This window comes from Emys orbicularis, chromosome 6, assembly GCF_028017835.1.
Source record: "Emys orbicularis isolate rEmyOrb1 chromosome 6, rEmyOrb1.hap1, whole genome shotgun sequence".
NCBI classification, from domain to species: domain Eukaryota; kingdom Metazoa; phylum Chordata; order Testudines; family Emydidae; genus Emys; species Emys orbicularis.
Genome location: NC_088688.1, coordinates 112,897,147 through 112,919,230, shown reverse-complemented (window position 1 = coordinate 112,919,230; position 22,084 = coordinate 112,897,147). Strand labels below are relative to the sequence as shown.

The following is a 22,084-nucleotide window of genomic DNA, read 5'->3' as shown; positions in this document are numbered from 1 at the left end:
AATACACAGTAATTTCACAGCCATTATCCACTGATATCAGAGTAAAATCAGCATCTTGCAGCAAACTGAACTTTAGTGGCTCCTAAACACACCATAGACGTGTTTTCGGTCAGCATCAAGAATAAAATCCATCCATCAGCACACCTCTATTGGTGTCTAATTAATTGAACAGAGTCAATGAGACCATGTAGTCAGAGACAAAAAATAGATACATGGTGAAAATACACTGCCTTTGACCCCTGAATCACTATAAACAATGGGTCAAGTATCCAACATTTCTTTAAGCAAATGCGCTGCTTGTCAGAAAATAATATGCCTATATATATATATATATATATATATATATTTTATATATACACACTAAAAAATAATAATAATGCCCAATTAGAATCAAATGTCAAAAATAGAAATGTCAAAGTTTGTGTGTGTGTGTGTGTGTGTGTCTCTCTCTCTTCCCGTCTCCCTCTCTCAAGTCTTTGCTTGAAGAAAAAACCATTAAAGAAACCTCAGTGAACCTTGCACAGGTGGGTCATAGTAAATAAGGCACCTGGCTTAACTGATGGAGGGATACAAAATATCCCTCAAAGATTCAAAAATCTATAAAACAGTCTTAAAATAATTTTCCTGTAGCATAAGTCATATACGGAATACATGACAGTTTGAGAAGAACAAAATGAATCATTCCTGGCCTTACCACTTGTAAGAATTACACAACCCATAAGTCACCACACAGAATCCTAAAGCTGATTACCCCTGAAGGAGGAGCTTACTGTACAACATGCAAAACAACTATTTTGTGTGTATGTTTTTCTTTTTTTGGGGGGGGGAGGAATTGGGGGGAAATGTGTTAAATTGAGACAATCATATATTCTTTTGTGTCAACCAACCAAAATTTACAGATCCAGATTGTCCTTGAAGGAGATAACGTTAAAAAATCCCTAGCTTTGTCTCAACAGACCCTTGTTCAATCACAAGGCAAGCAGAATTTTGAGGCCTTATTCTTGAGCACAACCAATGTAGCTGAACAAAACTGGCAGTCTATCTCCAGAGATGCCTAGCGCTAAAAAAAAAACTTGCAAAAATTCTTTCTACTTTTAAAGCGTTTAGAATTGTATAGACAATTAAAATAGGCCTAATTTCTGTCCCAATTCATAATTTAACAAAGCTCAGACCTTTGTCAAGTTAAAAACAGTTTATAAAGAGGAAATTATTATTGCTTTTGTTTTTATTATTTTAGAGATAAGCCAAGTCTGCTACCCCCAAAAATAATTCTAAAGACTTTCTTAAAGAACTTAGTACTAACTCTCTCCTAGAGCTACTATTACTGCAAGTTCATGTTCATATGCCCAATTACCACGGACTCTTCTGTGTAGGCTTGTGAACGACACCCACAGAAGTCAATAAGAGCTGCGGATGCTCAGTGCCTCTGAAAATCAGGCCTCTTTTATTTAGGTGCCTAAATATGATATGGGTGCCAAAATGTAGGCACCTGAATTTGAAAATGATGCCCTTGGTTGCTTACTTTTCTGCCTCAATAAGATCTGCTAACTTGGTTGTCACTGTATGCATATTTAACAAACATGCACTCAGGTCAGATGTAGATATCCAAAGTAAAACCTTGGATCCATTATTTACCTGTACACTTTGGGTTCAGAACATTGGGATTTGGGCCCATCTCTAATACACAGATAATGCTCTCCAAGATCAGGGCTAGTGTTATAGAGACAGGGATTGGTAACCAGAGATGGGTTAACTTCATCTGTTACAGCCTGTAACATTGCTCCTTTTGCACATGATGGAGCATCCAGCATGAGAAAAAAAACCCTACAAATGAGGCCCAGGAAAGAAAAGAAGTTACAAAGAATGGCTGTATTGAAATGCTCTCAAATTATGATGTTTGCTTCAACATTCAGCACCTTGTAGCAAAGTTGGCTAGTTTTACTGGTGGGGGAGAAAACCCACTCTTTATTTTAGATAAAAAATGACACTATTCCAAACACTGGATTTCCTTGCAGATTAGCGCTATAGCTTATGCTTTGTACTCTTTGTAGTGGATACATTCAGCATCGGGTAGGCTGGCATTTGAAATGCCAACTGTGTAATTCTCCCATACATTTATAAAAACACTTGGCATAAAACTTGACTACATTCACCCACAATGATCAAAACCACACCCTCACCATTGTCTTGAAGCTCCTCTATTATTCACACAGGGTGGGACTGTAGCTCATGTAGATATGCCTGAGCTAGCTTTCATCTAGCTACTATGGCTAAAAATAGCCGTGAGGACACAGCAGCACTGGCTGCAGCACATGCTAGCCACCCAAGGAATTACCCAGGGTTCTGGGCGGGCCTGTACAGCCCGCTCTGAAGTCTGTGATGCCGCGGCTTCATCAATAGTGGTACTCAAGGTAGCTAGAGCAAAGCCTTCTGGGGTATGTGTACACAAGCTACAATCACACCCTGCGATAGATCCTCAGTCAGGCACCAGACTTTAGTTTTACGTGGTGCAATGGAGCACAAAGTTGGAGGCTTTAAATGAAAATAAAGGTTTCATAACAGTGCCTTTTAAGTAAGCCATAACTCATAACAGAGAACAAGTCACCCTTGCAGCCCACAGTCCTAGTGCAGCCTCACTGTTTATTACTGTAAATGTCATATTTCCTCCCCCTAAATAAGTTTGTGTTGTCCCTGATTTTTGGGCACATACTTTGAAAGCCAGTGTCACATAGTTGGGCACAGACAGGCCGAGAGCTGAAGGGTAAAGTCTCCTTTCATACAAACAGACACCTCTCATCTGATCATTCATGAGAAACTAGTAAAATAAACTAATGAAGTTTAAGTCACAGGCTGCTTATATGTTTATTTCTACAAGCTGAGTAGTTCAAAACTAAGAAGAGTCAGAAAAAAATAAAAATAAAAAAAAAGGGCTACTGACAAGCACAATCTACTCATTATTACATTAAGTTTGTGTTTATGCTTCTAAAAGTCCAGGAGAGGAAGAAGAATAGAGTTGTGGTTTTATCTGGTAGCAACAAGGGCCAGATTCTCATGTCAGATGTGTGCTTCCCATTCCTATATATCTACTGCTTCTGTGTGCATGAACACAGTAGCTCATGTTTTTAAATGCATGTTGCTGCAACCCACGCATCTGATACAGGAACTGAGCCTTGGCAATGAATTCTAGTTATTTAGATCTTCACTGTTGATCAGTGCAGATTAAGCAAACCTATTTTTTCTTATTCTCAAAGGGGCCTTGTCCATATCTAGACTTACACAGTCAAGAAAACATTGCTTCAGGATTTCTTCTAGTGCACACAGTATACCACCTAAGACAAAACTTCAACAGCATTTGAAACAAAAATACAGGTTGTTTAATGCCTTTAATAAAACTCTTCTTTTGCAAGGGCTGCTATTTGAATACAATAATCCTGGTTAAGTGCCTAATCCCCACTCAGTCAATTCACTTTGTATTTTTGTGCCTCAGTTCCCCATCTGTAAAATGGGCATAATAATCCTCACGTTCTTCAAACTTTTCTCTCTCCTCTGTTAGACTGTAAGATATTTGAGGCATGGGCTGCCTTTTACTAGGTGCTTATACAGCACCTACCACTGTGGTTTTGTTGGGGCCTCTCGATGCTACTATAATACAAATAATAAAGTCATCAAGATGACTTCCTCCAGGAAATGAAGTCAAAAGCCTTTCCCCATCTCATAAGAATTTCCCTTTTTGGCTCCAATACTGAAGACTGCGACTTCATGCCAGTGAGCCTTAAATGTTTATTGACTGTTATTATCATAGCATCCAGGAGCTCCAGTCATGGACCAGGACCCCATTGTGCCAGGTGCAGTACAAACACAGAACAAACAGACATTTCCTGCCCTAATGAATTTACAATTTAGGTTAAAAGCAAATGTGATTGGATGGCTCTACTTCACAAAACACATCATGTTGCTCCTTTACCTGTCAATGAACTGGTCGATCATAACAACATCTCCAGGCTGTATTTCTTCTCTTAATGAACCACAGGCGGTAGTTACTAAGATATGAGTACAACCCTCTTCTTTCAATGCCCAGATGTTGGCACGGAAGTTGACATTTGTTGGCATAATAGTATGATGTCTCCCATGCCTGCAAGGACAGAAGTGGGATGTGAGATGAATAAAATTAAATTAAACAAACAAACAACAACAAGCCAACCAGGAGTTTAGGAAATTTAATTTGCCTAGCAAAGCTACAAATGGAACTGTATCATAACTTACACTGTTGCCAACTCTGAGGATTTTATCATGAGTCTTGGGATATTTGGTGTTTTTTTTAAAGTACCAGCTCTTGGAGTCATGTGAATGTGAGAAGTTCAGCTTTCACTTTTTAAAAAAGAATAAGTTTCTAGCTTTCATGGTTGTAGAGAAAAGCTTGAAAACATTACCTGAGTGCACCCTAATGGTAAGAAACCCCAGAAGGTAAATAAAAAGTACCCAAAATTTATTATTTTTTAAAAATCTTATGACTTCTGAATACCTGGGGTTGACAATACTGAACTTCCCATGTACTGTAATCCATTTATAGGATTTACTTGCACAAGGTCCCACACAAAAATTCTGTTTGTACGTTCCATTCACTTGGCCCCCATTGTTACTTTTAGTATGATGTGCCAGTGCTGTTATCAGAAGAGTGGCCCTGTGACACTGTGGTATTCTCGCTCTCATTCCTCTCCAGCACCGGATGTGCTTAATTTTATAAATATAAAGGTTATTTTTCTGTCAGCATTATGACCACCATCTGAGATCTGAAAGTCAAGCTGGGTTCTTTCACCTCTTACATCTTCACTATTATAAACAGAAATAAGTAGTAAAGATAAGATTCTGCACTCAGAATAAAACCAGCAACGTCTGATGATAAAATGGGCAGAAGAGTATCCAGCTCACCTTTCCATCCACAGCTCTCACAGAGTCTGTAGTAGTAAGATAAAAAAGTTAAAGGGGGGAGAGGAAGTTTTAATAGCCCACCCCTCTCAAAAAACAGCACAAATATGGTATTTCCTCCACCCCCCATCTTTTCAAATCATGGTGGGGAAGATGTATGACATTCAATCTTTCCTTTTCTCTTTGGAAGAGGATACAACACTGCCCCTGGGGCTAGGTCTACACTAAAATATTACATCCGGGTTTGATAAACTAGTGTCTAAAATGGCTTACCCAGCCTCTCCAGAATGGTAATAAACTCCATTTTTTAGACCACCTAGAGCAGTCAAACACACTATGTTAAAAAGGATATTGAACACTGCTGTCCACGTCAGTCCAGACAATCAAATTCTACACTGACTGACGTATACGGGGCAGTCGTGTTTGACACTCATTGTCTAACGAGGCAAAAGAAAAATAATATGGTGTACACCCAATATCAGGATACGGCTACTAAGATTTTTTTGTTGTTGCTTGGTCCTTGGGAATCCTAGTGTATAGTTTTAAAGATATACAGAGAAGCATGATTAGACACACTATAAGTTCCAGTTTGCATGTTTGTATCTCGGACTACAATTTTTTTGTTGAGTGGGGGACGGGGAAAGCAGTATACAGTAACACAGTAAGGCATAGATTGCAGGGGAAAGAAAAAAGAATAGTTACATAAACGTGAGTGCAAGGAAAGGACCCAAGTCTCCCCAAACTAGTAATACAAACAGGCCATTAGTCTGACAGTATTATATTTCATGTGAAAGGTAGCCACACAACGCCCACTAATATTAATGGGACTTGCATGGCAAAATCCTGGGACATAATGCAAGACTTACCACAGGACAGCATATAACTTATTTTAACCAAAATAACCAAGGATATCAGTAATCACATGAAGGGCCATGGTAAGTAATATGGCTAACCTCAAAGTCTTCAGCTCTGAAAGAACTACAGTTACTGCCCCACCCAATTAACTGATTTTCTTTTTTTTTTTGGTGTTAATTCAAGCGTCTCTCAAATTTTCTGTGTTTATGTAATAGAATCTTTTTTCTTTTTACTGGAAAATATTCCATGACCTCATCTTTAATAAACTAGATATTGAAGGCCATGAAAAGAATCCAAAGGGAAAAAGGCCAATGGAAACATAGCAGAAGACAAAAAGCACCCAGGGAAACAAATATTGGAGAGATCCAACCAGATGTGATATCCACACTCAGCAGTTGCATCCAGCCGCAATAGAGCTTGGAGAGAAGAAAATAAAGAGGAAAATAAAATCACAAAGTAAGGCAAACACAGAATTTACCCACCATACTCAAATAGTGACACATTAGCAGGTGTGCTATATCCACTCTCAAAAATTATAAACTCAATTCTGTATATAGAATGGAAGGGAAAAAACAAAAAAAGATTTTACTTAGCAGAGAGCTAGATACTGTACTATGAAGATGGCAACCACTCCAAAATCCTACATTTTACTATGTAAGCCTCAGGAGAGACGTTAAGACCAGAGTAAGCCAAGCAGGACCCAACCCTATCTACCTCTAAGAGAAACTGTAAAATATATCAATAGAGTGCATAAAAGGGGCATATTATTGCCCACATGACAGTGACTTAACTAGAGGAAAAGACCACAATAGAAAAGAAGATAGCAGCACAAGAAAATATGGGAGATTTCTGCACACCCCCCACGATTTTTTAAATAAAAAAAATAAGGGCTGTAGATTAATCGCAGTTAACTCGCAATTAACTCAAAAAAAATTAACCACGATTAAAAAAATTAATAGCGCGATTAATCACACTGTTAAACAATAGAATACCAATTGAAATTTATTTAAAAATTTGTATGTTTTTCTACATTTTCAGATATATCAATTTCAATTACAAGACAGAATATAAAGTGTACACTGCTCACTTTATATTATTTTTGATTACAAATATTTGCACTGTAAAAATGATAAACAAAAGAAATAGTATTTTTCAATTCACCTCATACAAGTACTGTAGTGCAATCTCTTTATCACAAAAGTGAAACTCACAAATGTAGGTTTTTTTGTTATATAACTGCACTCAAAAACAAAACAATGTAAAACTTTAGAGCCTACAAGTCTACTCAATCCTACTTTTTGTTCAGCCAATTGTTAAGACAAACAAGTTTGTTTACATTTACGGGAGATAATGCTGTCCACTTCTTAATTACAATGTCACCAAAAAGTGAGAACTGCCATTCGCATGGCATTGGTGTAGCTGGCGTTGCAAGATATTTACATGTCAGATGCGCTAAAGATTCATATGCCTCTTCATGCTTTGGCCATTGTTCTAGAGGACATTCTTCCATGCTGATGATGCTCGTTAAAAATATAATGTGTTAATTAAATTTGTGACTGAACTCCTTGGGGGAGAATTGTACGTCTCCGGCTCTGTTTTACCTGCATTCTGCATATATTTCATGTTATAGCCGTCTCGGATATGACCCAGCACATGTTGTTCATTTTAAGAACACTTTCACTGCAAATATGACAAAATGCAAAGAAGATACCAATATGAAATTTCAAAAAAGATAGCTACAGCACTTGACCCAAGGTTTAAGAATCTGAAGTGCCTTCCAAAATCTGAGCGGGATGAAGTATGGAGCATGTTTTCAGAAGTCTTAAAAGAGCAACACTCTGATGTGGAAACTACAGAACCCAAACCACCAAAAATGAAAATCAACCTTCTGTTGGTGGCATCTAACTCAGCTGATGAAAGTGAACATGTGTCACTCCGCACTGCTCTGGATCATTATTGAGCAGAACCTGTCATCAGCATGGACACATGTCCTCTGGAATGGTGGTTGAAGCATCAAGGGACATATGAATCTTTAGTGCATCTGGCATATAAAAATCTTGCGACGCTCGCTACAACAAAGCCATGCGAATGCCTGTTCTCACTTTTTGGAGACATTGTAAACAAGAAGCAGGCAGCATTATCTTCTACAAATGTAAACAGACGTTTGTCTGAGCGATTGGCTGAACAAGAAGTAGGACTGATTGGACTTGTAGGCTCTAAAGTTTTAGTTTTATTTTTGAATGCAGTTATTTTTTGTATACAATTCTACATTTGTAAGTTCAACTTTCATGATAAAGTGATTGCGTTACAGTACTTGTATTAGGTGAATTGAAAAATACTATTTCATTTGTTTTTACAGTGCAAATATTTGTAGTAAAAATAAATACAAAGTAAGCACTGTACACTTTGTATTCTGTGTTATAATTGAAATAAATATATTTGAAAATGTAAAAAACACCCAAAGTATTTAAATAAATGGTAGTCTATTATTGTTTAACAACGCATTTAATTCTTTAAAGTGTGCAATTAATCATGATTTTGTTTAATCGCTTGACAGCCCTACAAAAAATTAAACCTTGGCTGTATCCAGAATGCAAAATCCGATTTTATTTAGATTTGCTGGAGGATCTCTTGGAGGTCTCAAAGACGTATATGTGAGCTCTCTCTCTCTCACTAAAGTTTCAGCACACGCATACACATCCCAGCTCTCCCTATCTCTTTAACAAAGTAATCTTTTCAACCAAGCATTCACTGGAGCTAAATAGGCATTAACAACAGGAAAAAAAAACAACAGACAAACAAACAAAATTCCAATAGTCTGGCTAAAAATCCTTTCCTCTCATACCTGCTCGGCCTTCAGTTCCTTGTGATGGCATAACTGCACTAGTTCTACAGATGCCAGAGTGTCTTTCAGAGTTGACAATATCTAGATTTCTAACTTAAAAAGGAAACAGAAAAAAGTCTGACAATTTTTTTGGGGAAAAAAGGTAACAAGCCCCTTCTTCCTAGCCCTCACTTTTGCAAGTCATCTTTAAGGCTGGATTTTCTTTTCTTTTTTTATGCGGACAGGATTAGACGGGATGATTTTGCTGAGGTGTGGGATGAAACCACAGTGATACATTTACATTTTCCTTCAAGCAAATGTCTCTAGCACAGAGGTGGGCAAACTACGGCCCGCGGGCCATATCTGGCCTGCGGGACCGTCCTGCCCGGCCCCTGAGCTCCCGGCTGGGGAGGCTAGCCACCAGCCCCTCCCCTGCTATCCCCCCACAGACTCAGCTTGCTGCGCCGCCAGCGCTTTGGGCAGTGTGGTGGCGTGGCTGGCTCCGGCCAGGCAGCGTGGCTGCCAGTCCTGCCGCTCTGAGCGGCATGGTAAAGGTGCAGGGAGGTTGGATAACCGGCAGGGCGGCATTCAGGGGACAGGGAGCAGGGGATGGTTGGATAGACGTGGAAGTTTCAGGGGGCGGGGTGTGGATCGGGTCGGGGCAGTCAGGGGATGGGGGGGGGGTTTGAATAGGGGGTGGGAGATTCTGAGGGGGGCCGGTTAGGGGCGGGGGTTCTTGGGAGGGGGCAGTCAGGGGACAAGGAACAGGGGGGGTTGGATGGGCAGGGGGTTCTGAGGGGAGCAATCAGGGGTGGAAAGTGGGAGGGGTCGGATAGGGAGCGGGGGTCAGGCTGTTTGGGGAGGCACAGCCTTCCCTACCCGGCCCTCCATACAGTTTTGCAACCGCAATGTGGCCCTCGGGCCAAAAAGTTTGCCCACCCCTGCTCTAGCAGCTGCACTCTTTCTTGTCAGGCAGGCCAGAACATGTGCGGTACCCCAAACATCCTTTGTAAAACATCACAAATTGCAGGGGGAAATGCTTCATGAAGCTATAGGAACTGTTTAGATGCTCATTAAACATGCACAGGAGTGATTTTTCCCTTTCAACATCAAAAAAATAACCACATGCCCCACAAAAAGTAGCAATGGCACAACTTGTTAAGAACCATTTACATGCAAAGTTTCAACCTTCACCCAGGTTTGTCGTCTCCATGACTAGCTGTAATTAGATTTAAAAAATTCCAAAAAACCTAGGAAGAGTCCTTACTAAACTCAAATGTGGCTGGATAAAATTTCCTCAAATTTCCACCCCCACCACCTCTAGACCACTCTTCAGCCTTACAAAGGACCCCAGAATGATTTGAGAGTCTGAACAGGTGGTTATCAACTTTTTTTGCTACAAGTGAAAGGCACAATACATTTTTACTGTATTTTCTCTCTATTGGACAACACCACAAAGCAGATCCTTCTACTGCATCTGCTTTCATTTTAAATCTGAAGGAGTACAATGCTCGTATTTGTCACTGAAAGGTGGACTGGATCATTGTAGGATCAATTATGCCTGGAAGGACTAGTTGAATCAGAACAGCTGTACCTCCTACATAAAGTCCTAGTATATAACAGCACTGTGACAAAGTTCTGTTGAACCAGTGGAGGCTGAAATTGAGCTAGGGTTTGTGAATGGATAGTGTTTGACAAGAGTTCCAGATGCCTGAACTGCTCTATAAAGGACAAAATTATGTCATATAGACCAACTTTAAGCTCCCGATTCTTCTCCCAACTGAAGTCAATGGAAGTTTTGCCATTTGCAGGATCAGACCTAAATTTGTTAGTCATAAGAAGCAGTTAGTCCATCTGACACAGACAGAAAAAGGAAACGTCTAAGACAAACCACTTTATTTAAGACATGAGTAACACAAAAATCCTTTGAAGAGATCTTTACCTTGCTAGAAGCACACAGTCAACATTTTTTATCTTTCCCAATATCAAAGCATCTGAGGGCTGCAAAAACAAAGAAGAAACAGTCACAACATGCCAACGAGATCAGAAACATTTATTGATATTTATGCATGATCAATATCACTATGAAAAGAAATAAAAGTTTACTGCTGTAGCTTCTCCTTTTCTTCAACTCATAAATAATTGCAATTTAATGCGACAGATTACTAAAACAGATTACTAAAAACTAGAACTGGAAGGACATGTTTTGCAATCACATGGTTTCAGTGTATTAATACTGTCACTAACATCTGAAGTTCAACCATATATTTCACACTGCTGTTCAAACATGTTACATAAGAACAGGTTAACAAACATCTATCAGGGATGGTCTAGGTATACTTAACCCTGCGACAGCACAGGGAGTTGGACTAGATGAATCCGTAAAGTCCCTTTCAGCCCTCAATTTCTATGATAAACATTAAAAAAACAAATACACTAAGGTTACCTTTAAAAGTAATTGCATCCATGCTAATTTTGTTTTTTCATAGCATTCTATGTAAAACAGGTGTCACCCCTTAATTGAAAATACTAATTATTTTGTTAATTGATCATTTACATTTTAAAAGATATTAGCAGATGAGTTCACAGGAAACTTGTTAATTTGATACATGATTAAAAATAAACACAGATGTGACGGATTACTAAAACAGATTACTAAAAACTAGAACTGGAAGGACGTTTTGCAATCACATGGTTTCAATTTATTAATACCATCACTAACATTTGAAGTGCAACCACATATTTCACACCGCTGTTCAAACATGTTGCATAAGAACAGGTTAGACAAACATCTATCAGGGATGGTCTAGGTATACTTAACCCTACCACAGCACACGGAGTTCGACTAGATGAATCCGTAAGCTCCCTTTCATGCAGTGTTGAAATACTGTAGATCAGTGGCTCCCAAATGTTACTGGTTCATATACAACCTTCTTAGAAGAAAAGGTGTTTGAAGTATCACATTTACTTTAGGTCTTAATAGTCTTAAGTTAAGTATTTACAGACTCATTGTAAAACAAGTTTTGAATTTGGCTGGTGGAGATCTGCCTGGGAAAAATAAGAAGAGAAGGGACCTGCGTGGAAGGGCTACAGGACATGAAGTTTAGAGCTGGCCAGGAATTTTTCATTAAAATACTTTATTGTTGGAAAATGCCGATTCACTGAAACCAAAATTCTGTGGGAACCTGTTGGCTTTCTCAGGCCCAGAATGGCACTTCTAGTCAAAAGCAGAAATAGACCCACCTCACGATAGCATGGTGGTCAAGGCACTCATCTAGGCTATGAGTGACCCAGGTTCAAGTCTCTGGCCTGCCTGATTTAGGCAAGTACCCTGACCACCAGGCTATGGGTGTATTCTGAGGTCAGGGATCTCTCTCTGTTGTGTTATTTTTGGGGGTTTGTTTTTTGTTAAAAACTGCAAGAGATCTCAGTTTTGTCCTGATGCAGAACATGAAAAAAAAATTAAATCACGAAAATATCATGAGACAGGAAAACAGTTTCCTACCCATGTCTAAGGAGGTTAGACTAAGGGTATGGATTCTGGCTGGAGTGGACGGGGGGCTCTGGTGGAGTGGAGAGAGAAAATAATAGGCAGGGAGGGGTGTGACGTGGTGTGGCATGTGTGTAAATAAAGGGAAGCTAACAGAAGCGGCTAACAGGGGAGTTTTGCGAGGGAGTTCTCCAGGTGAAGGAGGAGAGATTACATGACCCTTGGGGTAAGTTTGTTGTTTGTGGTATGTGTGTTTGTGGCGTGCTTGCTGCTTGACTGTGTGGTCTGTTTGTTTGGGGGACCGTGAGCTGAGGCTGAGACCTTCTTAACGAGGCTTTGATCCCTAAGCCCTTTAGCACCCATCAACCCTTAACCAGGGGGCAGGGCTACTCAGGAAGACCAGGGCTTTAAAAAGCCTACTCCTAAGCGACCAAAGGAGCTAGGGAACAGGAGCGGCTAACAGGGGAGTTTTTGCGAGGGAGTTTAGAGGTGGAGTGTGAGAGGGGACTAGATACGCTTAACATTTTTTAAACTTAAAGCCAAAGACACCCCCCTGATAAAAACAAAACAACGACAAAGGAATGAGCTTTAGGAGTAAAAAGATAATGCAGGCAGAAGTCCAGCAACAGAGTAGGGACTATCCAGTTTATTGCACCCAATGCAGCATGTATGATTACCTGCCCTATGGGCAGGTGGTGTATGTGTGCATTCAGTACAAGGAGCTCCTGGCCCTTAGAGACCGTGTACGGGCTTTTGGAGATCAGAGTGGTTGAATTGGAGGAACTAAAGTAGACAGAGAGGTACCTAGATGAAACTTTCCAGGACACAGTAGTATGGTCCCACCACCGGTCTGACAGACTCTCTGCTGTTGAGGAGGATGAAAGTCTCAGGGAAGGAGAACATCCAACTGGAGAGCAGAGGGAAACAATCCCATAGTTGGAACCCTCCTTCCAGATGATGTTGTGGTATCATTTCACCCTGAGGATAGCTCTCCGGGGGACGGAACTCCAGTTATTAGGAAGAGACAGGCATTAATAATGGGCAATTTGATCATTAGAAACAGATCGATGGATTTGCGATGACCGGGAGAACCGCATGGTGACTTGCCTGCCTGGTGAAAAGGTTGCAGATCTCTCGAGACATCTAGATAGATTTATGTGTAGTGCCTGGGAGGAGCTGGTGGCCGTGGTACATGTAGGTACCAATGACATAGGGAAGGATAGGAGAGAGGTCCTGGAGGCCAGATTTAGGTTGCTAGGTAAGAGATTGAAGTCCAGGACCTCCATGGTAGCATTCTCTGGAATGCTTCCAGTTCCACGCGCAGGTCCAGTTAGACAGGCAGAACTGCAGGGTCTCAATGCATGGATGAGACAATGGTGTAGGCAGAAGGGGGTTTACATTTACAGTATTAGGAACTGGGGAAACTTTTGGGAAAGGAGGAGCCTATACAGGAAGGATGGGCTCCACCTAAACCAAAATGGAACCAGATTGCTTGCTCTTAGTTTAAAAACTGCTCTTTGACCTTTTTAATTTTAAGGGTTGGGGGAAAGCCGACAGGTGCGGAGGAGCACGTGGTTTGGACAGCGACATCCCTTAGGGGAGGATCTACTAATGGAGATTCTCTATGTCCTAGAAAGGAGGAGAGGATGGAAAATGATAAAATACAGGTAGGATAGGATGAGAAACAGTCAAATGACAAAAAGTCCCATTCAATTACATCGTGTAATGGCAGACAGCTAAAAAGTGACAAGTTTTTAAAGTGCTTATATACAAATGCTAAATAATAAGATGGGTGAACTAGAGTGCCTCATATTAAATGAGGATATTGATATAATAGGCATCACAGAAACTTGGTGGAATGAGGATGATCAATGGGACACAGTAATACCAGGTACAAAATATAGCGGAAGGACAGAACAGATTGTGCTGGTGGGGGAGTGGCATATGTGAAAGACAGCGTAGAATCAAATAAAGTAAAAGTATTAAATGAACCAAACTTAAATGAATCTCTATGGATAGTAATTCCATGCCCTAATAATAAGAATATAGCAGTAGCAGGGATGGGCAAACTTTTTGGCCCAAGGGCCACATTTGGGTATAGAAATTGTATGGCGGGCCATGAATGTTAACAAAATTGGGGTTGGGTTTCGGGAGGGAGTGAGGGCTCTGGCTGGGGGTGTGGGCTTTGGGGTGGGGCCAGAAATGAGGAGTTCAGGGTGTGTGTGGAAGGTTCGGGGTGGGGAGGTTCGGGCTCCGGCTGGGGGTGCAGGCTCTGGGGTGGGGGGTTTGGGAGCAGAAGGGTGCTCCGGGCTGGGACCGAGGGGTTCGGCGGGCAGGAGGTGGGATCAGGGCTGGGGCAGGGGGTTGTGGCGGAGCAGGGTGGCTCGGGTTCAGGCTCCGGCTGGCACATACCTCAAGCAGCTCCCGGAACCAGTGGCATGTCTCCCCTCCGGCTGGCCAGGCGGCTCTGCTGCATACTGTCCCATCCGCAGGCACCGTCCCTGTAGCTCCAATGGGAGCTGCAGGGACGGCGCTTGGGGCAGGGGCAGTGTGCGGAGCAGAGCCCCCTGGCTGCCCCTATGCGTAGGAGCCGAAGGGGGGACATGCCACTGCTTCCGGTAGCCATGCAGAGCGGCCCCCAACCCCGCTCCCCAGCATGAGCTCGAGGCCGGCCGCGGCCTGCGGGCCATAGTTTGCCCACCCCTGAGCAGTAGGGATATATTACCGACCACCTGACCAGGATGGTGATAGTGACTGTGATATGCTTAGGGAGATTAGAGAGGCTATTAAAATTAAAAAAAACAACAACTCAGTAATAATGGGAGATTTTAACTATCCCCATATTGACTGGGTACATGTCACCTTAGGATGGGATGTAGAGAGAAAGTCTCTTGACACCTTAATTGACTGCTTCTTGGAGCAGCTAGTCCTGGAACCCACCAGAGGAGAGGCAATTCTTGATTTAGTACTAAGTGGATCATGGGATCTGGTCCAAGAGGTGAATATAGCTGGACGGCTTGGTAATAGTGACCATAATATAATTAAATTTAACATCCCTGTGGTGAGGAAAACACCACAGCAGCCCAACACTGTAGCATTTAATTTCAAGGGGACTAGACAAAAATGAGGAAGTTAGTTAAACATAAATTAAAAGGTACAGCGCAAAAAAGTGAAATCCCTGTAAGCTGCCTGGAAACTTTTTAAAGACACCATTATAGAAGCTCAACTTAAACGTATACCCCAAATTAAAAAACATTGTAAGAGAACTAAAAAAGTTCCACTGTGGCTAAACAACAAAGTAAAAGAAGCAGTGAGAGGCAAAAAGGCATCCTTTAAAAAGTGGAAGTTAAATCCTAGTGAGGAAAATAAAAAGGAGCATAAACTCTTGCAAATGAAGTGTAAAAATATAATTAGGAAGGCCAAAAAAGAATTTGAAGTACAGCTAGTCAAAGACTCAAAAAGTAATAGCAATTTTTTTTTTTTTTTTAAGTACATCAGAAGCAGGAAGCTTGCTAAACAACCAGTGGGGCTACTGGGCGATCGAGATGCTAAAGAAGCACTCAAGGATGATAAGGTCATTGCAGAGAAACTAAATGAAATCTTTGCATCAGTCTTCATGGCTGAGGATGTGAGGGAAATTCCCAAATCTGAGCCATTCTTTTTAGGTGACAAATCTGAGGAACTGTCCCAGATGGAGGTGTCAGAGGAGGTTTTGGAACAAATTGATAAACTAAACAGTAATATGTCCCCAGGACCAGATAGTGTTTACCCTTGAGTTCTGAAGGAACTCAAATGTGAAATTGCAGAACTATTAACTGTAATCTGTAACCTATCATTTAAATCAGCTTCTGTACCAAATGACTGGAGGATAGCTAATGTGACGCCAATTTTTAAAAAGGGCTCCAGAGGTGATCCCAGCAATTACAGGCCAGTAAGCCTGACTTCAGTACCGGGCAAACTTGTTGAAACTATAGTAAAGAACAAAATTGTCAGACACATAGATGAACATAATTTATTGGGGAAGAGTCAACATGGTTTTTGTAAAGGGAAATCATGCCTCACCAATCTACTAGAATTCTTTGAAGGGGGTCAACAAGCATGTGGACAAGCGGGATCCAGTGGATATAGTGTACCTAGATTATCAGAAAGCCTTTGACAAGGTCCCTCACCAAAGGCTTTTAAGCAAAGTAAGCTGCCATGGGATAAGAGGGAAGGTTCTCTCATGGATTGGTAACTGGTTAAAAGAGAGGAAACAAAGGGTAGGAGTAAATGGTCAGTTTTTAGAATGGAGAGAGGTAAATAGTGGTGTCCCCCAGGGATCTGTACTGGGCCCAGTCCTAATCAATATATTCATAAATGATCTGGAAAAAGGGGTAAACAGTGAGGTGGCAAAATCTGCAGATGATACAAAACTTCTCAAGGTAGTTAAGTCCCAGACAGACTGCGAAGAGCTACAAAAGGATCTCTCAAAACTAGGTGACTGGGCAACAAAATGGAAGATGAAATTCAATGTTGATAAATGCAAAGTAATGCACATAGGAAAACATAATCCCAACTATACGTATAAAATGATGGGGTCTAAATTAGCTGTTACCACTCAAGAAAGAGATCTTGGAGTCATTGTGGATAGTTCTTTGAAAACATCCACTCAATGTGCAATGGCAGTCAAAAAAGCGAACGGAATGCTGGGAATCATTAAGGGATAGATAATAAGACAGAAAATATCATATTGCCTCTATATAAATCCATGGTACATCCCCATCTAGAACACTGCGTGCAGATGTGGTCGCCCCATCTCAAAAAAGATATATTGAAATTGGAAAAGGTTCAGAAAAGGGCAACAAAAATTATCAGGGGTATGGAACAACTTCCATATGAGGCGAGATTAATAAGATTGGGACTTTTCAGCTTGGAAAAGAGGCGACTAAGGGGGGATATGATAGAGGTCTATAAAATCATGACTGGTGTGGAGAAAGTAAATAAGGAAGTGTTATTTACTCCTTCTCATAACACAAGAACTAGGGGTCACCAAATGAAATTAATAGGCAGGAGGTTTAAAACAAACAAAAGGAAGTATTTTTTCATATAACGCACAGTCAACCTGTGGAACTCTTTGCCAGAGGATATTGTGAAGGCCAAGACTATGACAGGGTTCAAAAAAGAACTAGATAAATTCATAGAGAATAGGTCCATCAATGGCTATTAGCCAGGATGGGCAGGGATGGTGTTCCAGCCTTTGGTCTGACCCAGTATGGCCACTCTTATGAAGGAGTGCTTTGGTGGGGGTGGGAGTATGAAATAAAGGGCAGGGAGGGCTGTTGTAACAATTAGGCCTACAAAATTTACCCTAATTGTATATCAACTGGGAAAAGTATATGAAAGTATATAAGATGTTACAATAACCTAAAACAGTGGTTTTCAATCTTTTTCATTTGCAGACCCCCCAAAATTTTCAAATGTAGGTGCATAGACCTTTGGAAGTCTTAGACATAGTCTGCGGACCCCCAGGTGTCCGTGGACCACAGGTTGAAAACCACTGACCTATAACAACAAATGTTGATGAAAGCAGGTAAAGTTGTTTTTAATAATAAACATTATAAACAAGTGCAAGAGAACCAGAGAGACTAAATTTAGTCAAAACAAACAAAATGCCATATTAATATAATTCGAGGGGTATGTTAAAATCATGCTTGATACAAACAGAAGATGTAAAACCAAAAATTAATGAACCAAAATTAGTACATAAGATATTAGGCCTGATTGGAGAACAAAATAATGAAGGGCGGGGCTACTTCACCCATCACTTCCTTTTTGGGTCCTTAAGGAAAGAGATTGTGGGGAAGAATGGATGGAAAGTACAGACGGACGCCACTGAAGCAAACTTCACCATCATGGCTGCCCCGCCCACCATTCTCTGCGACCCCGGGCCTTCGTTAACCAGATCCTGAAAGGTGTCCTAACAAGACCGAGCTAAAGAGAGAGGGACCCAGATAACACTGCCACCTCTCCAGCTCCAGCTGAATCCCAACCATCACTTGGGGTGAAATGGAATCAGACTTTAACAGCAGCAGTAACAGCACCAGCTCATCTTAATTAATTTAATTTAGTCTGGAAAAGAGATGACTGAGAGGGGACACGATAACAGTTTTCAAGTATATAAAAGGTTGTTACAAGGATGAGGAAGAAAAATTGTTATTTTTAACCTCTTAGGATAAAGCAATGGGCTTAAATTGCAGCAAGGGAGGTTTAAGTTAGACATTAGGAAAAACTTCCTAACTGTTAGGTTGGTTAAACACTGGAATAAACTGCCTAGGAAGGTTGTGGAATCTCCATCATTGGAGATTTTTAAGAGCAGGTTGGACAAACACCTGTCAGGGATGGTCTAGCTGATACTTAGTCCTGCCATGAGTGCAGGGGACTGGACTAGATGTCCCTTCCTCTCGAGGTCCCTTCCAGTCCTATGATTTTCTTTCCCAAAAAGGACAATTACCACCATCTTTGATACCATCTAATAACTGTCAAATAAGCTGATTTTTCCTTCTAAAATTCTCTCCCACTAAAGGAAAAGGGAACAAAAAATGTTAAAATAAAAGCATTATTTAATACTTTAAATTTCCAATGCTTTAACTGTTTTCCTTCTTTTCTAGATCTTTAATAAAAAGTTAAAATAAAATTTAAGTGTGTTTTCCATGGTGTTAAGCAGACTGAAGTGTCTGTATACCAATCCCCGAACCTTGTTTAATGTGAGATAGCGACTGCGTTATGTTAACACCTTTATCTCGTTTATTCCATCTGCAGTAATACAACAGGGGACTGGGTGGGGGGAAAAAAAAGAGTGCAGGGGAAGCTTAGAGGGGAGGGCTAGAAAGGTGGGAGAGTCTTGGCTGGAAGGACTTTACCTGGGCATCAGGCAGCTTCTGTACCAATTCATCATTGTTCTAAGGCTTCACATTCCTGGTTTCCCTCCAGCTGCCTCTGAGCCAGGGAGCTCTGCAAGTGCCACTCTGGAGAGTCTTTCCCACAGATCTCCTCTTGCCCTGGTCCCTGGACTCACAACTCCTTTCTCTTCGTTAAGGGATTCCACAGCCCTCCTTCATGGGGTTGTGCCATGATTCAAGCAGGCTTCCCCCGCCCCACCAGTATCTGGGTTCCAGCCCCGTTCCACAGAGCCTGCCACAATCCTTGGACTCACACACTCTGTCCTCTTGATTCTGGGGCCCCACAACTATCCTTCTTGGGGCTGTTGTGTGAGTCAGGCAGCCTTCCTCAATCCACCAGTTTCTCTCCTGGTTCTGGTTCCCATACCAGAGAGCGTCTTTCCTAACTCAGTGCTCCCCTGTAATTCAGCTGTCTGCACTCTCCTTCTTAAATCTTCTTAGAAGTCACCTAAGAGCTGGGTTTTATGTTAAGGAGGTAGCTACCTGATCAACATCTGGCCTCCATTTCTCAGCTAGTCTGCTGCTCGCTTGAATACCTGTTTGCTTAAAGGGGCGCATGCACTGGGACAGGGGTTGGCGGGCCCCAGGTTCCACTACCCCTTAAAGAGGACAGACCACCCTGTTACAGTGTACCACTGCCAACAAACTCACCAACCATGGTTGTGGAACCTCTGCTGTTGATAAGTCACCTGCAGCTTCCTTCTCCTCTTCCATCCACTCTGACCATGACATTGGTTACCCTACACCACTACAAAACGTAATTTTCATATTTCCTTATGCTATGGTGGATTGCTTTTCACAATGGCGGTCATGAGGTTAAACAGTGAAAAAAGGCAGGGAATCTTGAAGACCATCATTACACAAGAAAAAGTTATTTATATATATAGATCTGACTGCTCTGTTTTTTCGCCCCACTTTCATAGCAATCTTCCCCACAACTGAAGTGCAAACCATTAGGGCTGTTGATTAAACACAGTGAACTCATGCAATTAACTAAAAAAAAATGTAATTGCGATTAATTGCACTGTTAAACAATAGAATACCAATTAAAATTTATTAAATATTTTGGATGTTTTTCTACATTTTCAAATATATTGATTTCTATTACAACACAATACGAAGTGTACAGTGCTAACTTTATATTATTTTTTATTACAAATATTTGCACTGAAAAAATGATAAAAGAAATAGTATTTTTCAATTCACCTCATAGAAGTACTGAAGTGCAATCTCTTGATCATGAAAGTGTAACTTACAAATGTAGATTTTTTTTGTTACAAAACTGCACTCAAAAACAACACAATGTAAAACTTTTAGAGCCTACAAGTCCACTCAGTCCTACTCCTTGTTCAGGCAATCACTTAAGAAAAACAAGTTTGTTTACATTTACAGGAGATACTTCTTATTTACAATGTCACCTGAAAGTGAGAACAGGCATTCACATGGCACTTTTGTAACCGGCATTGCAAGGTATTTACATGTCAGATATGCTAAACATTCATATGCCCCTTCATGCTTCCACCACCATTCCAGAGGACATGCTTCCATGCTGATGATGCTCGTTAAAAAAATAATGCGTTAATTAAATTTGTGACTGAACTCCTTGGGGAAGAATTGTATGTCCCCTGTTCTGTTCTACCCACATTCTGCCATATATTTCATGTTAGAGCAGTCTCGGATGATGACCCAGCACATGTTCATTTTAAGAACACTTTCACTGCAGATTTGACAAAATGCAAAGAAGGTACCAATGTGAGATTTCTAAAGATAGCTACAGCACTCGCCCCAAGGTTTAAGACTCTGAAGTGCCATCTCTGAGAGGGACGAGGTGTGAAGCATGCTTTCAGAAGTTTTAAAAGAACACTCAGATGCGGAAACTACAGACCCCGAATCACCAAAAAAGAAAATCAACCCTCTGCTGGTGGCATCTGACTCGGATGATGAAAATGAACATGCGTCAGTCTGCTCTGCTTTGGATCGTTATCAAGCAGAACTTGTCATCAGCATGGATGCATGTCCTCTGGAATGCTGGTTGAAGCATGAAGGGACATATGAATCTTTAGTGCATATGGCACATAAATATCTTGCGATGCCAGCTACAACAGTGCTATGCGAATACCTGTTTTCACTTTTAGGTGATATTGTAAACAAGAAGCAGGCAGCATTATCTCCCATAAATGTAAACACACTTGTTTGTCTGAGCAATTGGCTGAAGTAGGACTGAGTGGACTTGTAGGCTCTAAAGTTTTACATTGTTTTGTTTTTGAGTGCAGTTATATAACAAAAAAAAAAAATCTACATTTGTAAGTTTAACTTTCATGATAAAGAGATTGCACTACAGTACTTGTATTACGTGAATTGAAAAATACAATTTTTTAAAATCTTTTTACAGTGCAAATATTTGTAATAAAAAATAAATATAAAGTGAGCATTGTACACTTTGCATTGTGTTGTGATAGAAATCAATATATTTGAAAATGAAGAAAACAGCCAAAAGTATTTAAATAAATGATATTCTATTATTAACAGCGCAATTAATTTTTTAATCGCTTGACAGCCCTACAAACCATCTCCCTTGCTCTATATACCCAGAATCAGTGCCACAAAATGTCACCAACTAATTTTGAAAATGACATTAAGAGGGGCTCATGGTGCATTACCTTCATTTATGCTGGTAACATACTTTCTAGATAAAAGTGAAGAGACTACACCTCAGCATCTAACATCCTAAAAGCCTGGGAGGAGGGAGAAGAAAAGGGCCCTAGGCAGCAGCCTACTTGTTAGTGTTCTAAAGGGCCGTTTTCATCAGAAAATGTCCATTTGTTGAAACCGAAACTTTAGAGTGGAAAGGGTCGATTTCAATGAAATTTTAATTGGGAAGGTTTCTCAGGTCCAGGATGGAGTTTCTCTGGTCAAACCAGAGAAAGAGAGAGATCTGACTTCACAGCCCCATGGGTAGGTCATCCACCCGGGATGAAACTGGGTCCAACATGTCCCAGCTGAGTGCCCTAACCAGCAGGCTATTGTGAGGTGGCAGGGTGCCTGTCTCTC

General features: G+C 40.9%; 1 protein-coding gene across 2 annotated transcripts in view; it reads right to left on the bottom strand.

Moving 5' to 3' along the window:
* Positions 1–22,084, bottom strand: part of MTAP (methylthioadenosine phosphorylase) — a 76,223-nt gene that overhangs the window by 26,568 nt on the left and 27,571 nt on the right. For both annotated transcript variants that reach the window (XM_065406211.1, XM_065406210.1), the window contains exons 3-4: positions 10,548–10,606; positions 3,965–4,132 (exon numbers count right to left, since the gene is read on the bottom strand). In XM_065406211.1, the coding sequence (XP_065262283.1) occupies positions 3,965–4,132; positions 10,548–10,606 (227 nt within the window). The remainder of the gene's footprint in view (positions 1–3,964; positions 4,133–10,547; positions 10,607–22,084) is intronic.